Source organism: Bacillus rossius, chromosome 12, assembly GCF_032445375.1.
Source record: "Bacillus rossius redtenbacheri isolate Brsri chromosome 12, Brsri_v3, whole genome shotgun sequence".
NCBI classification, from domain to species: domain Eukaryota; kingdom Metazoa; phylum Arthropoda; class Insecta; order Phasmatodea; family Bacillidae; genus Bacillus; species Bacillus rossius.
The window spans coordinates 10,274,744-10,293,422 of record NC_086339.1 but is presented as its reverse complement, the minus strand read 5'-3'; the positions used below and the strand labels follow the sequence as shown (position 1 = coordinate 10,293,422).

General features: G+C 38.9%; 1 protein-coding gene across 5 annotated transcripts in view; it reads left to right on the top strand.

Annotated features, from left to right (window-relative positions):
* Positions 1-18,679, top strand: part of LOC134537507 (serine/arginine repetitive matrix protein 2) — a 43,391-nt gene that overhangs the window by 5,532 nt on the left and 19,180 nt on the right. Inside the window, exons 2-6 of one of the 5 annotated variants that reach the window (XM_063378013.1) lie at positions 6,807-7,780; positions 11,106-11,216; positions 13,000-13,120; positions 14,985-15,234; positions 16,718-16,884. In XM_063378013.1, the coding sequence (XP_063234083.1) occupies positions 11,114-11,216; positions 13,000-13,120; positions 14,985-15,234; positions 16,718-16,884 (641 nt within the window). In that variant the 5' untranslated portion in view covers positions 6,807-7,780; positions 11,106-11,113. The other 4 variants (XM_063378012.1, XM_063378014.1, XM_063378011.1 and 1 more) reach the window with 4 other exon arrangements.

Here is an 18,679-nt window from a genome sequence, read left to right as displayed (position 1 = left end):
TATGGTGAAAAGAAAGACAATAAATGGTTGCGTGGTATTCATTTTTTTAAATACATATTTATCTTGAAAGTTCTTTTTATCATGAACACAATGCTTGCAGCTAATTTAAAATCAATTGCATACATATGTCAACTCGAAACACATGCCAGTTCCAACTGCAGCTTGTCATGTTGATCTTTAAGTAATTAGTTTAGTGCCACCAACATTCAAACATCAGACATGAGTCTAGTTTTCCTTGCTTGTTGTCAACTTGTTGAAAAGTAATGTACACTGTTGAATAAAAATGGACCAAGTTGTGGGGAATGAACTAGGTACATGTATAAAATTAAACTAAAATAAAAGTATATCTATATAAAATTGTCAAATTAAAATATTAGTGACTTAAGATAGTTTTATTATCTTCCCATAAAGATCATCTAAAATGGCTGAAATAAGATGATATAAAAAGCTAATCAGCTCAAACTTATGGCTTTTTCTAAATTACAAAAACCTGATAACATGTATTATAAATCTAGAAATAAGGAAATATTGTAAATTTGTAACCTGAAGTGGGTCTCATTTAGCGACACTGAATGAAACTATAATACTGGCCAATCAGAATGCCAATGTTGAAAGAGTAACAAACCAAGAGTTGTGTGACGTATTGGCTAGGGCAAGGTTTGCGAAAAGGAAAGATTCAGGGTTGAGGGAAAATTTAAGAGCATTACTTTAAAGTCTTTAAATGAAAAAGAACTGAAGAATAGTCATGACCTAGGTGGAGAATAGGGAATATAAATTTTTTTTTTGCGAAATGAAGAAGGCTTGGCACAACAGATTCAGAAGGCTGGCAGTGTGCTTGTTTGGAACGAGTGTATTTCTTGACCAGAGGGGAGGAAGGGCGGCCGCTTAGCTGTAGCGAGATGAAGACAGGAGATTCTAACAGCAACTACTTGTTTAGCATTGTAAAAATGAGGTAAATAATTCAATGGTATATATCGTGGGCGTACAAGGAAAACACTAAGTCCATATAATGAAATTATGAGAAAAATTGATTTTAATATTCATATGGGTTTGTAAAATATTTTAAAATACATACAGTACTGAAACATGTTTAATCTAACATAATATACTTGTCATATAATATACTTGTCATGAAACACATAAAACTGGACTTTGTCATATGAATATCTCATTTTTTTTTATCTAACTGGACTTAGTGGGTTTTCCTTGTACGCCCACAATATAGACCATCCTACTCAACTGTTTTGTAGGTTTGACCATTTCATAGGTAATGTAATTTCACATGTAAGTAAATTCAAAGAACAAATTTTGTGATCAGTGGATCTCCTCCACAATAAAATTCCAGATGCCATAGGAGGCTCAAGCTCATTTATAGTGACGAAGAAACGGTTAAGGATTGATTTATTGACTGTATTTGATTTAGAAATTGTTTTTGGGAATGTAAGGGCCCCTTCACATGAACAATATTCAGGCGTGCTGTGGAGAACCAGTAATTGGGCTATTGCTTAACGAAGCCTTGCAGTTAGCCTTGCTTCGCTTATTTTCACTCGAGCAGTTTGAAGGTGCGAGGAAACTAAATGACCAGTCTCTATAATAAACTTTGAAGAGAGCATTTTTGGACTTGCGTCTGTGCTGAGGCTTAATGAAAGGAAAGGTGTTGTCAGTATTGGGTTACTGAGAATTTGTATTTCAATTGAGATGATGATGGAACATAAATAAAACTTCTGATTTACTTTATTACCGTCAATATTGTAATTCCATCATAGTTTTGGTATTCATCAAAATTTTATTTTTTCAAAACAATTTATGCGGGCAATAATTTCTAACGTAACTGTTCCGATGCTGTTGATTTTTTTTTTTAATTAGTTGCTTTAATTTATGTGCCTAAGAGCTCTCTACCAATTTAAATGATAGCTGTGGCATTGTCCTCTGGAGCACTATTGCAACTTCTAAGCTATTCAAGTAACACCAAAGCAAGGATGATGCATCATTGCTTTCGTTGCATTCTGCTGCAATCGTGCGCTGCTAGCAATGAGTACTGGTGATCGTTTGCCTCTGTTGCAGAGGCACCTAGATAGCACAGCTCGTCATACGACTACACCAGCTTATGTGAAAGGGCTTGATAATGTTAATTGCAGTTGATTGTTTACTTCTGTAATCTACAATTTTCTGTTATGTAGGTATTGCAGATCTAACAACTGCTTTCCATTACAGTAGTGTCCTGTCAATCTAGATCTCGCTCGTCCATACATCCGGTAATTCGGGCGGGATTAGAAAAAACAGATTTCATAGGTAACTTAGGTCTACATGTGTAGTAATATTAAAACTAAAATTAAGTTGTAGGAAAAGTGGTATTGTTGAAGGGGAAAGATTAATTTTTATACCTTTATCAATCTAAAACTTGTATAACATGCATTGTAAAGAAAATTCCATTTACTTCAGCCTTTTAGTGATCTGGACAGGCTTCAGTTCCATCTAGTCTGGTTTAGCGGGACACTACTGTATTATAGAAGTCATATTGTCACAAGTTGACTAATGGTGATCTGTAGTTAATATCTTTAAAAACCAGTTTTTGAGGACTTTTGAGTGCTTGTTTTAAAAATTAGCTTATTTTTTTATCATTACTTTAAAAATTAGTATCAAGTTTGTGTTAGCTTACTTTGGAACGCTTTTTAAAAATACATGAATGTTTTTACCAAAGTAGACTCTGGTCTGCTTTAATATATGTAATACGTATACTAAGTGGTCTTTCTAAAGTAGATAATCTCTGCAACTGTCATAGACTCAAAAAGAAGTGGTAGTAAAATATAGTGTGTAAAGAGACAATTTTTACATGTAACTACTGTTCACAGCACAGTTATGTACAGAGAAATTAATATGATTTTTAAATGAAAACCTCAATCTTCTTTCCAATTTAATTGTAAAGTACTTTGTAATTTAATTTGTAGCAAAAACGCCCCTGTAATGTGTAAGAAATGTGATGGAGATAGTTGGGCTAGTTCCGTGAGGCAGGTGACGTGTACTTCCATTTCTAGACAACACTCACAGAGCATCATCCAACTGTGACTGCTTCCGAGCAGAGCCGTGCAAGGCTGGATCGTACCAGGAACACGGAATGTGTAAACCTACACTCATCTTGTTATAAGTAAAGACGTTTTTTGACACGCAGGAAGGAACATTCAGACCTTGGCAGCCAAATATTCTTTTTAAATTGATACATAATGCTCTAGTCTAGTGCTGTATGAATCTGTGTTAGATTTTTTTTATTATGTCACAATATTCAGTATTTTGCTGCCTGATTTAATCGCCTCGCTCAGAGAAGAATGTTGTGCTGCAATTTTTGTCTACGAATGGAAGTACACATCATGTGCCTCATGTTTCTGGCCCAAAGAAATCCATTTCATTTCTTACCATTCACTTAAGAAAGACCACTCAGTGCATATATAAAAACTAGCAATGAAATATAGTACGTATAGTTCATATCACAAACTAGTGCACTTTTTTGGATAGTTAACTTTAACAGTTAGTTTCACAGCTGAATATTCTTCCATCGTTTGGAAAATGGTTGGCTAGCTAAAACAAAGTACTTTTTGGTATTTCAAGTTACGATTTTTGTGGCATGATGTGTGTATGCCTTAAATGAATTTGTCAAAAAGTGCACCTTTTTATAGAATAGAGTATAACCTAGTTGTTGGACACATGAATTGGAGGATTGGAAAGTGTTAAATCTATTGGATTGTGTGAAACTGGCACAACACTGAAGTTATTATACGGTACATATTACCAAAGCTGCTCTCATTCAGCAGTTTCTGAACTTTGAATTGGTTCTGAGCATAGTTAAGAGGCCACTCCAGTGTTTCAGGGGCACTACGCAACCCGCATTAACCTCATAAGATTCAATGCTATTTTCATTTTGCTTATAACTTATTATCTAATATAGATTTCGAAATGATGCTTGCTTGATATGTAATAAAACGATGCTCTTATCAAAGCCCCTTTCTTCAAAAACGTGCATAAATTATGGTTCAAACCTAGTCAATACATTTATACATTTGAGTAAAGATTAGTATAAAACCATAATTTATGCACGTTTTTGAACAAAGGGGCTTTAATAAGAGCATCGTTGTCTTACATATCAAGCAAGCATCATTTAAAACTCTATATTAGTTAATTAGTTATAAGCAAAATGAAAATAACATTGAATCTTATGAGGTTAACACGGGTTGCGTAGTGCCCCTGAAACACTGGAGTGGCCTCTTAAGTCTAAACTTTTAACGTAATCTGCTTGGTCGTTAGCACGTCACTGACGGAAGCAGAACGAGCAGCCCAATTACCAACTAGTACTAGCTTTTGCACGCGTTGTGAGAAAATTCATCTGTCCACACAACTTGTCAAAAGTTGTCCATGGTTTTAAGCCGTGATTGCCGCTGGGGTGGAAGCACCCTGGCCGAATGCTGACCAACGCTTCTGGTGCAGCACTGAAGACACAGCTGGCAAACATGGTTCTCTGTCGGGCGTGGCGGTCGTGAGCGCGAGCAACAGTGCGTGGTCACGACCAGATGTGCGTGCGCGCGCGCCCTCTCTGGCTTGTGGAGTCGTGTTGCGGTCCTCTGCTCTCGATGAGAACCGGGCGTATGCGGCGCGGCGTGGCTTGGCGTTTCACAACTGCAATTTTTCGTGGCGCGGCAGTTGTCGTGCGAGATGTGCCACAAGTCGTTTTGCGTGTCGGATGCGGTTGTTTGGCGTAGTCAGTTTCCCCAACTGTGGTCCTCACATTCATTACTTGTCTTTTACGCGCCCCCTCGTCTTGCGTGCTGGTTACGGACAGTCAAATGCCCACAATTATAATTTAATTTTTTTTAAATCCAGAATATAATATGGTAGCCTGATGACATTAGTAATATAATATATACTTATTAATATACCAAAACTACAAAAAATATTTCAATATATTTTAAGCTTAACTATTAACACTTACGTTACACAAATGCTTTTTTCTATGCTATGCTTTTTTTTCCCTCCAGATTTAAAATTACGATTTTAGAGAAAATTACTAAAACTTACTTTGGGAAAATCCCATAAATGCTAAAATTATTTAAATGCTAATATAAATTTTTTACATGAATTTGAAATTATTGTGTAATAAAATCCCCCAAAACTAAGTAATTTTTTTTTTAATTGCTGAGCTCTTTAACTTTTTTCATAGATAATTTTATATTTTTTTTATTCTAGAGTATTACAGGCTAATATAACAGAAGTAATATTTGTGCACATTTGAACAGTAACAATAAAGGCCCTCGGTGGTCTTCATTGCTAATGCGTCAAGCTTATGTCGCAAGGGTCGTGTGTTCTGTTCCAGCGCCCTGTCGTGACTTTCATTCATGAGCACCCAAGTGGTTTGGAGCCCACTGTAATCTCATTCAGCCTCTGTGCATAATGTGCAATGGGAAACCTAAAGAAACAAAACAGAGTCAGTAGAAGGAGTTTTGTAGTTATTTTATTATAATCAGAAATAACTGTGCAGGGATCATTAAAAGAGTTTAGAATGTTTTGCAAAAGTATAAAGTAGAGGTATAAAAGTAACGAAAAAAAGTGTGCCCGTATGTATTTGTTACTATAACAATTAGTACTCGTTACTATCGTATTGTTACGTTACTTCTGATACAGCATAACATGTTATGTTATGTTGCAGCAACGAATCGAGTCGTATTGCGTACGCGTACAGTATGACGTCGCGTAAATAATAATAAAAAATAGAATATAAACAATTAACAATATTTGATAATTAACAGGTTTTGTTAACCAAGAAACAATTAAATCTCTATTAGAGCGGTTTTATTATATTATCTCTTTTAAGATAAAACAAAAAAACTTGAAAATACGCGATAATAAAAACAAAAACATACATATTTCTAATTTGTAAAAATACTTTCTTATAAACAGTAAAAAACTTGGACTACGAATTTCCAAATTATACTTTACTTAATAAACAAACATCGTTCTTTGTAACGTAAATTCATCGAATATGCGCGCGCATGCATAAAACATACGAAAAATGAGAGTAACGAAATCCAGCCGTGTGTAATGTTTCGTTACTCATTACTAGATGTCGCACCCGTTACTCAGTACTGAATACATATGGTTTGGTATAAAGTGATGTGGAAGGTTTTAATAATAATTATGACTTAACTTCAACATGTGACATTGTGGCATGTGAGGTTGGCACCTAAATGTGTCTAAAACACATGGACACATAATATCAAAGCAATGTAGAGATGTAAACACCACACTGCCTATTTTGTCTTACAGTTGCCCAATGAACATCAGTTTAGACTTTGAGGTACTCTTTACGAAACTGACAGTTTCATTTTATAGATCACATTATCATGAGTAACGTTTTAATCACTATATCACTTAAGCTGTGCAGTGTTTAAAATTATGTCATTAAGTTTGGTTATTTTATAATTATAGTACATATTTCTTTAATTTTGGACCATAGTATTTTACAGGTTTTGCAATGTTTGGACCACAGTTTTCCCTTTGAATTGAGTAATGTTTAGAACTTTGCATGAATATGTGTGTCAGTAATGTACTGACTATGTTAACCACATTCTGACCACCAACCACATTAACGTGCTAGCTCGTTAAACTAAGTTGTTGGTAACAAATTAATTTTTTTTAACCTGTAGATATTATTAGGCTGACTTGTTCAACCCATGGATGTAAGTAATACACTTGCATAGTTTTACATGTGTGTTTCTATTATGCCCTGGCATTGTTTTGCTCATGTTTTTTCGATTACGCAGCAGCATCATTTAACCCGTGTGTCGGTTTCGCGTTGGTTTCGTCGGTAACGCACTGACCTTGTTAAACCTGTGGGTTTCTGTATCGCGCTGGCTTGTAACCCATTGGTGTCGAACGCATGAATGTCGGTAACGTGGCGGCTTCGAACCCATGGGTGTCAGTAACGTGCTGGCCTCGTTGAAACTATGGAAGAGGGTAACGCGCTGGCCTCGTTGAAACTACGGACGTCGGTAACGCGCGGGCTTCGTTGAACCCGTGGTTGTCTGCAACATGCTGTCTTCGTTGCACCCACGGTTGTCGGTAACGAGTCTCGTACCTGTGTGTCGGTAACTCGCTGCCCATGGATATCGGTAACGCGTTGAATCCATGGCTTTCGGTAACGTGCTGCCCTCAAACTCATCTGTTGGTAACGTGTGGGCCATGTTAACTTGAGGATGTCGGTAATGCCCAGGCCTCGTAGAACACGTGAGTGTTAGCAACACTTTGGGCCTCGTTGAATCCATTAGTGATGTTACTGCATTGACCGCGTTGAACCTATTAGAGTAAGTAATGTGTAGCTTTCATTGAACCCTTTGGGAGTTGGTTACCTGCTTTGCTCATACAACTCTCGGATGCTGGTAAAGTGCTGACCTTGTTGAGTGCATGAGGCTTTTCCTTAAGACATGCGGGCGGTTAGTGGTTTGATTACAACCGTAGACCACTGCAGCTTTGCGGTGCCGGTAACACGAATGCTCGGAGTGAACGCACTCCTGGGCCTCGGTTCGCTCTGTGCTGGACAATATTATACTGGCTTCGGTAACGGTAGCCTACGGGCCTCGGTAACGCGCGGGCGCCGTGGTTGCGAATGTTTCCGTGCAGCTCGATAGCGTGATGCTGTCGGCCTTGACGACTTGGAAGCCACAATTTCTGCGTACCTCGACGACCTGAGGACTTCGTTAACGGGCTGGCCTCTCTAGCCTATCCACCTTGGTAACAGGTGGGCCTCTGGTTTGTGTGTTTGGGTAACCTGTGTGCTTCTGGTTGTGAAACATACAAACATTTAAGGTTATAGCTTACTTCATCTAAGGCTTCCGTTATTTCTGGTTCTTGGCAAGACATGTATATTTGGTATTTAGCATTGTTGTATTTAACATCTGTGACCTGCAGGTTTGTAGTATATGCAATATATATTTACAGTTGTAATCTGATTGATTTAGGGCTCATAATTTAAATTTAATTTTTATTTTGATGGTCTACAGTGAATTGAGACATGGAATCATCTGTATGTATCTTGCACTCGTTAGTAATGTGTCCTTGTGTTTGTGCCTCCCAGTTGTTCGTATCGTTTACTTAGAATGTTTCTTCTGTGCTGTCTGGTCATGTGTGTCCTTCCGTTACTCGTAGTTTGTTAATGTGCCGCCAATACCCCACATTCGCCTCGCAATAGTGCATGTCAGGATCTGATGAGTGTGGTCAGGATGGATCTATTTATATGTATGTTTCAAAATTTGGAAACCAGAAGTAAACTTCATTCTACATTCATTCCATCAAACTGCTTGAATGCTCTTGGTTTTTTTTGTTTGTGGTAATATTAATTGCTTGCAGCTCTATCTAAAATGTCATTTGAAGGACTAGAGATTACAAGTATTGTGTATACGTACATTAATCATAAATTGTTAGCACTTTAGGTGTACATAACTTGCGGGGAAGAAGTATCAGTTCTAGCTTCACCTTTCCTATTATTAATACAATGGCTATGCCTTGTTTTAGTCTTTATCAAGCATTCAGTTGTAACCGCCACGAGAGAATAACTGAATATTTCACAGGGATAACTATGACTATATATCATTCACAAATGTTTACTTAAAAAAGTACCCAAAAATAGGGTTTTTGCCTTGTATAACCAAAACATCTAGTACAGAAGCTACCTTTGCAAGCTGTAGCAATATTTTTAAAAATCCAAGTTGTATCCTAATTCCCCTTAAATTTGGTTGTTGAAATTATTCTTTTATAAACAGAACCACATTGCAAATTAGCTTAATATGTAGTATTGAATGTGTTCGTAATAGTTTGGTGTTATCGTACATGAATACAAGTGAATTATGTAGGTGGAGGTAGTAAAGTGAAACACATAAGAATTATAAAGTACTTGGAGAAATATATACACATATTGTAATTGAATGTAACTTTAATAGAAATGACAGAGCAAGATTGTGTAATGGTAAAATATTGGAAATGCGCATGGGTTCGAATCCCAGTACAGTAATCGGGTTTTCTTTAGTTTTTCCATGAATCACTTGAGGTAAAGGATAGGATGGTATCTTGCTGTAGGACATGGTTGATTTCTTGCCAGTTTCCAGGAACCGTGTCATTCCGAACAGTCTCTAATGGTCAACGAGATGTAAAACATAAATAGAGGAATAAATATAATATTTAAAGTATCTGCTGCCATTGTGATGACTCTAAGTGATTACATCTTGTTAAAAAAACACCACTTATTTTACTATACACCCAAAATGTTTTATGGCAGATTAAGAGATTCATAGCATTATTTTTATTTTATAATACAAAATGTAAGCAGCAAAAACTTTTACATGTTATTTTAGACCCTGTCACATTGCTGCAATGTCAGTGTTTGCAAAGCCTTAATAGGCATCATTGGCAAGTAAATATTTTTATGCATGTTTGATATTTGGGTGAGTTGTCCCAGTGTTGACAAAATAATGAGAAATGCCTCAGTCATTTGTATTGAGAGTTAGGCTTGAATGTACTCTGTTTAACTTCTTATGAGAGCTAAGTGAAGGAATTATTTGTGTGTGGGTGTGCGTTTTCATTTATAGTATGAGTTTATTCTGGTACATACCAATTTCTAGAGCTAAGGGGGAAAAAGTAGGTTAAAAAAATTCCATCACTAGTTTATGAATTTAATGTTATAGAGGGGCTGAAATTCCTCCAATTTGAGAGAAAATTTTTTCTTAATATCTAAGCACTAGCTATTTTGTTTTACGTGTGATATCTTGCTGTTGCATTCCGTATACATCTGAAGGCATAATTGTGGAGCAGTGCTTATTTAATGTTGTAATTTTTGTGACTTGTGTGGTTAGTATTCATGTTACTGTACTGGAAAAAGTTCTTAAAATGTTTGCAGTTTATTCTTACCGATGTGTGGGATCAGGGAAAATAAAACATCACATCAGTAAATAATTTAACTCTTACTTATGCACTATAATTTCTATACAAGTCTTCACTGACTCTGCACAACGTTAGTTGATCGTGGTGTCTTAGCAGTTAGTCATTTGTTTGAGCAGCACTAACCCACACCACTGTCTAATCACTTTGCTAGTCACAGCCAGACGATGAACTCACATCCCTTTGGCTTGGAATCCATCACCTGTAGTCATTCGCTGTGATGCGTTAGTGTCGATGTTATCATTTCACGTGGCTGACTAGGCTGCCGGCTTTTACGAGTAGTAGATGAACACACTGGAAATTGATAAGGTCTCTTAAAAACCTGAAAACACGTGGAGATTGAGCAAATGTTAATTACCAGCTTAATTAATATTTTTTTTTAAATACAAGTGTTATGAAAACCATCTGTCTTTTAATCACAAATACCATCTGTTAACATTAGTAAAATGTAAGTACTACTACTAATGAATCAACATGTCTTTTGATTAATAATTTGAAGTTTGATCAAGTGTCGATAGTCATTCACCTGGCCACATTCCGAAATGTATAATTTCAAAGTTTTTATCAAATATGGTTTTTTTTTGTTACAGAAGCAGCATTGGTTGTATAACATTTATGGAAATAACGGTGCAAACAGTGTATGAGGAAAATGATTTTATGGTCACTTTTGTATGTTGCATGTGGTCATGTTTATGTCTTCTTGCAAAATTGATTAACGACAAAGGGAAAAAAATGTTTGGTTGGACAATTTTTGAGGATCTCTCCTCCATTTTTGATAACCCAGCCTTCATATCCTATAAGGACGTCCAGGCTGGGGCCCCCATGGGCATGGATGCGGATACGCCGCATACGCAACCAGGAAGAGCGTTAGAGCTTTTAGCTATACACAGAGGCTTTGGTTGGACAGGGAAAACTCTGGGAACTTGCGTGGGAACCCTGTAAATATAGTACACGCGTGCATGCTGGAAGCCTAGGAAGTAACGAGAACCAGGTCCTGCTACGGGGCGGTGGGGGGGCTGGGACCCACCGTCCGTCGGGTCGGGAGTCGAGGCGGGCTGGGCTGATGGCGGCACCTTGGCACGAGGAGGGCTGGGGCCCGGTGGCGCGCCGGCTGACGCGCGCGGGTGTTCCAGGCGGAGCCATGTCGTCGTGGGACGCGCGTCGCCGCAGCTCTCAGCCCGGGCTGTCGTCACGCCTGCGCATGGACTCGTACAGCGGCGCCGGCCGTGCCAGCCGCTCTCGGGGTGAGTGGCGAGGCGCCGGCTGTCAGTTCGCCTGTCGGACCCGTGGTCCGCTTTGCATTTTTGTCCGGTTCTCGGTTTTTGGTAACCAGGCAGCAGCTTAAAACTAGAGAAGAAGGTAGATTAGTACAACTCAACTAACTCTGTATAATATAACAGACATGTTTCGCAGAGGCCGGGCGTACATGCCTTAAAATTTGTATTCTAAATATAAATTCTTTGATTAACTGAAGCGCCATTGCAGTTTTTGCACCGTTTGTCATGGTGTAGTTGGTGTTGCCATGGTGTAGCCGCGCAGGTAACTGTCCCTGCCCCGTTCGTAGGACTGCCGTGTTTGGCGAAGTAGCTCTGTCACGACCGTTTGGCACGGAAGATGCAGTGGCTGTATGTATCCGAGGTTACGAAACAGGGTTTCTGCCGACTGGGAATTTTTTTTTAAATCTAGTGAATTCGAAAGATGTCTTAAAAAAACCTCGAAAAAACAGGGAAATTGACAAAATATTATACGCAGTTATAAACGCATGTGTTTTGAATATTATTAAATGTAAGAGAAACTACCAATAAATCAACTTGTATTAGTTTAATGTTTTGAAGCACGATCGGTCATTCAACGTGTCACAATCAATATTTAGTTCAATTTTTTATTTTTTTATTTTCTTCCAAATGTAGTGATTTTGTACTACAGATTAGCAGTGATTGTTGTATAGCTTTAATGGAAATTGAAATAGTGCTAACTGTGAACTCTGTCGGAAAATATTTTGTAATCAATTTAATGTAATATATGTGATTGGAATTTTTTCAGTAAGTATTTGATTTAAATAAATTATATGGAAAGATTGATGAGACAGGGAAAAAAAAGTTTGATTGTACAGGAAGATAGGGAACACTCAGGAAAATTGCTTAGAGTAACAGTGTGGGAAACCTGTAAAATCTTGTATGTATGTCCGAATTTCCATGCAGTGTTGGTATTTCATTACTAATGCATCTAAATTTGTTCTATACCCAGTTACTTCTTTCGATTGGATGGTTTCAACAAAAATGTGTTTTTGGAAAACAATTTGTAAAAAATGAACTTAGACCTCAAATTATGCGCCAAATTTTAAATAACGAAGTCATGAACATCATCGTCGTGTGCAAAAGACAAGAATCAGTCCACAGCAATCACTGCCCTTGATGCTTCAGCCAAATGCCACATTTTTGGGGTCACTTCTTGCATTATAAATGGCAACCATTTGAAAAAAAAAATTTTGTGCATCCGAACAACACTTAGAAATAAATTGACATGCAATTAGAATGTGCCTTTTTATTTCAAAATAATATACTCATTTGTATTTTACTTTTAGTTTCAAAATGTTTCGAATTGTGAAATAACTATTCATATCGACCGAGATTCCGTTTTGTCAGAGCTGACCTAAAGCGTCATTACCAGCTAAGACTCTTGAATCATTTGCTTGAGGACCTAGTTAATGGTCTATGAACTGTTGTTTAAAGTCTAAAGAAAATTAACCTCAAAAACGACATTTTCTGGTTGGGCAAATCATGGAGTTGACGTGAAAGATTCTCTACAAGGAAGAAAAGCTGATACCACTAGGCCAACTGAAAATTGAGAAGATTTCCTTATCACATCCGTGTTGTAAGAGATTTTGCTCATCCGAGGTTGCTGTGGTCCACATTCAGTTGGGTGATGGAGACACTACTGCGCATGTAGTACTTGTAAAAGTGGCCCGTGGCTGTGATATACGCGAGACTCGTGCCGTGATGCACGCGGTGGTGTGTGTGTCGGCAGCGGTGTCCCCCAAGAGGCGGGAGCTGGACAACGTGATGAAGAAGGCCCGTCGCGACGGCCCCACGCAGAGCAGCTACTGGAACAAGAAGCTGCTGGAGGCGGAAGAGAAGGATCCCAACAGGTGTGTGTGTGTGTGTTTGTGTGACGGTGCTCGCTGCCAGGGGCGTAGCCAGGACGGGGTTTTAGGGGTTCAAACCCCCCCTTGCTTCACCCTTAGCACCAAATCTTTAATTAATTTCTTATTCATCACGCAAACAAATTTCTTATTAAAATTAATAAAATTTTTACCATTACAATATTTAAATTTAAGTACTGAAAACTGCTAAAATAGCACTATTTTACACCTTAAAATCCAGATTTTCCCGGGGGAGGAAGCTCGGACCCCCTGCTTTAATACGGGGGGGGGGGGGGGGCAGCATGCTTCTTAACACCCCCCATACACAAATCCTGGCTACGCCACTGCTCGCTGCATTCACGACACGAGAGGCCGGCGCCATTTTCATAAATGTCATTCCAGCTGGCTATAACAGCTTGTTGCCAATGCATGGGTACGGAATGGGATAACATATGTATTTGTCAAAGAGCTCCGCCAGCACTCGCCTGGATTTGGTGTGGGAAACCACTCCTCAGTGCAGGTGACCAGGATCTAACCCACTGTGTCTTAAATGTAAGCTGGACTTGCCACTGCGTCACCAAAATTGTTCGGTACCACTCTGTAACCGAACACACTCAGTACTATGTGATGTAATATTAATTTCAGGTGTCCAAGAGTCCGTGCTAATGCCATAACTATCAACTGGTATTTTTTTTTTAATTTCCATTTTGTTATACAGAGAGAAAAAAAATAATTTTTATAACTGTGGAGTGTGTTTAAAATATGTAAGCCAAATTAATTTTGTTTTCTATTTGGTTTCAGACTAATGGTAAATATATTAAGCACATTTTGTTTTTAAAAAGTCACTTGATTTTATCACAAAAAAATTGTGATATCATTGCTAATAGTGGAAGATGTTACCATGTGCCACTGGGTTTTCTCATGGTACTCCAGCTCTCACACCCAGGCATTGTCAATGCTCTATTCTCATTTCATCTCTAATGATCTCAATGTTAGTGAGACTTTAAGCTCTAATACATTCATAACATGTAGAAAAAAATAACTTTCACTGTGTCATTATTATTGTTAGTTGTTTTGAGGCATATGAAAAATCTGTTTGTTTTGAAGATGATTCTCCACCCCATTCCCCTTTCTTGTTAAATGATATTCTGGTTTCACCCATCAGCTGTGTAGTGGACACTGCATGTTGTTAACTGCTTGCACAGTGCACACAAGCTGTTAGACATGTTTGAGATTTGTTTGCAGTATTGAGTAGTAGCGGATTCAGTGTGGCATCACAGTTGTTTTTATTACAGGAACGGGTTTCTGATGTAGTTGCTAAATGCCTCTGTTCCTGAGCAGTATTGATTCAGTGTATGGCTTCACAGTTGTTTTTATCACAGGAACGCGTTTCTGATTTAGTTGCTGAATGCCTCTGTTCCAGAGCAGTAATGATTCAGTGTGGCTTCACAGTTGTGTTTATCACAGAGAACGTGTTTCTGATGTAGTTGCTAAATGCCTCTGTTCCTGTGCAGAAATGATTCAGTGTGGCTTCACAGTTGTGTTTATTACAGGAACGCGTTTCTGATGTAGTTGCTAAATGCCTCTGTTCCTGTGCAGAAATGATTCAGTGTGGCTTCACAGTTGTGTTTATTACAGGAACGCGTTTCTGATTTAGTTGCTAAATGCCTCTGTTCCTCAATTGTATTACCAGAACTGTAATGAATGTTCCAAATTCAAAAGTGTCAGTGTGAAGGGTGCTTGTGAATGTGCGCCTCAGGCCAGGTTGCTCAGTGTGTAATGTGTGGAGATATGTGGTGATGTGATGTGATGTGATGTGATGCGGAGACGTAGAGGTGGCGTCGCTGTCACGGAGCCCTCTGGCACGCAGCGCTGCTGTATTGGCCAGGTGGCGGCACAGTGGCTTCAAGGAACTGTACGGCGGAGGAGGAGCTTCATCCCCGGTCGGCTCCCGTTCCAGCTACCGCCGGTCACGCTCGCGCTCGCGCAGCCGCCCGCCGCGCAGGAGCCGCTCGCGCGCGCGCTCCCCCGTGGCCGCGCCCCGCCCGCGCTCCAGGGAGCGTGCCCGGGAGAGGGAGCGCGAACGCAGGCCGCACACGCCCCAGCCGCAGGCCCAGAAGGTGAGCCGTCGTCGTCTGCGGCCGAACTGCCCAGGCCGCAACTAGAGTCTCTGGCACCCGGGCACGAATGGATTCATGCGCCACTCCCCCCCCCCCCCCCCCCCTCTTTTTTTGCACACACCACACCAATAAAGTGTGTGTGGGGGGGGGGTCCGGGGGCCCTCCTATGGAAAAATAGTGCTATTTAAAGCATTTTCCATACCTACGTGTAACAGTTTCTGTGCTACTGTACCTTCCATGCATGAACCCGCCATGTCCATAAAAGTAGTCCGTATAATCACTAGACTTGTTCATTAAATATGTTGAGACAATATATATTGTAAATCAGATTAGACATTCCTGGCATGCAAGTTAAAAAAAACTTTTTACCAGTTACCAGTTGTATTAGGAATTACAAAGCAAGAGATTTCGGCGCCACAGCTTTGCGCCAGGGGTGTATGCCCCGCTTGCCCCCCCCCCTCTCCCCAGTTGCGGCCCTGAATACGAGCACTGAGTCTGTATGCTAGTACCATGAAATGTCTTTGATTTGGCACGTTTGGGACCTCCGCCGTGCTGGGTTAGCAATTTTGCCTGATTATCGGAACATCAATTCAGTTCCAAAGGGAATACCAAATGTGAATTTTAACCTGCTAGAAAACAGGAAAAAACTGTACTGAAATGAAATCCGACAGTAACGGTAAATGGAGCAAACTAACAACGCGGGCAGTGCTGCCACATTTAATAGCTGTTATCCACCTGGAAAAAAACAAGAACGAACGTGTGAGACTTGATTGGTGTGCTGTATTACGGAATGTGCCAAATCATAGAATGCTGGATTAAATCATTTTAATCTTGTTTGTATTAGCCCTCTGCTTGAATGTGCAGTGTAAAACCCTTAACTTTTTTTTTCTGTTTTATAAGCTTTAGTTTCCTACTTATTGGTCTTTGATTAGTAGTACCTACATTTATACTTTATTTTACTATTTGTTTTTTTTTTTTTGATCCTTCACTTATGTTGTTGTATGTTTCCATCTCATTAATTAGTGAGTACTTAAGGAGGTGATTGTGATTGTTCTAATTTGGTCCCCATGTCTTGTTTTCGTTCTCAACCATCTCGCTTTATCTGATGGCGTCTCAAGCTGCTCAGGGGGCCACAGGGTTGGACAGTAGAGTAAGGAAGTTTCGTTTTCCGTTACCATGATAGCTTGCGTTATTATTAAATCTATTGCGAATTTGAACCTCGATACAGAAAATATCTCATCAGTTTTCAATTTCAATTCAAGAGACTGCCGAGGCCGGGTGTCATGGTCGCAGGAAACTGTTAAACTACTGTTAGGTCATTTTATAGTTACCTGATCAACATATTAAGCAGAGCAAATCCTTTTAAAACCAAGTATTAATATAATTGTTAACTATTAACATAGTTATTTAAACATTAGTTATTAATATTCAGAACTGAATCGCTCGTGCGAGGGTTTTCGCGTAATTGTGAACGCCTGCACAGGTGCAGTCCCCGCCGAGGGGAGGGCGCCCCCTAGCTCGTCGCTCGTCGCGCATCGCATCGCTGTCGGGCAGCTCACGCTCGCTCAGCAGTTGCAGCGACGAGTCCTGCTCCGTCTGCTCTCCCAAGACCAACAAGAAGGTGGTCCCCAACCCCAAGTACCGCTCCAGGTACGTCTGCAACCATCCCTTAGACCCTATATCACGTCGATTATTTTGCGGCATTCACCGCACAGCTGGCCACCGTTTGTCTTCCCCTGCTGTACCCTTGTGTACCATTGGTAACATTCCACTACTCGCCTGCTCACGCAAGCGTTGACAGAGCGATGTCACGGCACTTAACCTTCTCGACCTCTCTAGAGAGGTGTGTAGTTTGTGGCGCACATCTAATCAACCTAACATTTTAATGAAAATTCATTTTTATTTTCGTTATGAAATCAATGTCGGATACGCTTGGTGATTATTGAAAGATACAGTTTCGCTGTGTTTATGCTCGTTTTGTTGGCTTTACCCTTAACCTGGGACAAAACCAACTACTTCCGCACCCTCCCAGGAATCTCAATAGACATGCCGCACATAAACATACACCCTTCCCCTCGTGTTTTCTTGGGTACCCTAGAATGGTACTATAGAAAAGAAAAAGAAAAAAAATAGTAGAAACGGGAGAGGCAAGAAATGACTAAGTTATCGGTTAAACTGCTAATCCAGAAGTGAACTTGAGGGTGAGTACATAAAATATTGTTATTAATTCACTCACAGCAGGGAAGGTGTGTTAATGTGGTTTGTAAATATAACCAATAAATATAAACACTAAGTTCACTGGTTACTGAGTTTCTGTTTTATAATTAGGGGCCGGAAAAATTCGCAATTTGCGATAGATGCGATTTTTTTGCGAATTTTGAGGTTAGATGCGATTTTTTACTAATTGTTGTTATAAATGCTATATTTGCGAAATCGCGGTAAAATTGCCATTATCGGGCGAAAAACCACTATAGAATGCAACAAAATGGCTTGAACACACATTCCTCAAAGTATTTTTTTTTGAAAATAGCCACCATAACACAATTACCGTAAACAATAGCTTCTGACAAGGCTTGTTGAAGGAATAAAATCCGAATCCTAACCTTTATTTATAAAACATTCCTTAACCAAATATCACGCATGATAGTATAGAATAAGTAATTTTGTAAATTTATTCTTTACGATTTACTCAAGATACCGTTGAATGTTGTTTAGAAAAGAATGTTCACACTACTTATCGACGCAGTTATTTTGTTTTGTTAGATCACATCACGTTCGCCTACGTTCGCCATTGCATCGTGTGTTGCCTGTTCATGAAGAGTATCTAACCTAACAAAACAAAATTTCCCGGGAAGCGCATCACGGAAACCAACAACCTAGAAAATATCTAGGTCGTTGACGGGATCGTAGTGAACTTGCAAAGATAAAAATGAAAATATTTTAAATGCTGAAAACTACTACAAATATTTTAGTACGCGGTTTTTTACATTCGTTGATAATCACTTTAGTCTTCAAATTTTTTTTCTGATCAATATTTTACATAGGGACAAATCATACATTTTGTGGTGCACGTTTAGCGTACTGAAGTTGGTCAACTCGAATCGTCAGTTTGTTTCCATCTGAAATTACTAGTGGTCAAACGTTTGTTTACAAATACCGTTTAATGATTTTGGTTTGTGTTAAAATTCGTCATAATGGGTATAAACACTATTACAACTTCTTGTATTGTTATGTAACTTTAATATCTTATGCAAATTTCTCAAAAATAGATGCTAATTTCTGGAAAATAGATGCTAATTTTCAACATCATAAATGCTAATTATGTAATAAATAGATGCTAATTTTTCCAGGCCCTATTTATAATAGATATTCTTGTTTTGTTAGTCACAGGCAGAAGATCATGAGTTACATGATAACTTTTACATATTTCCTTTGAAAAAGTAAT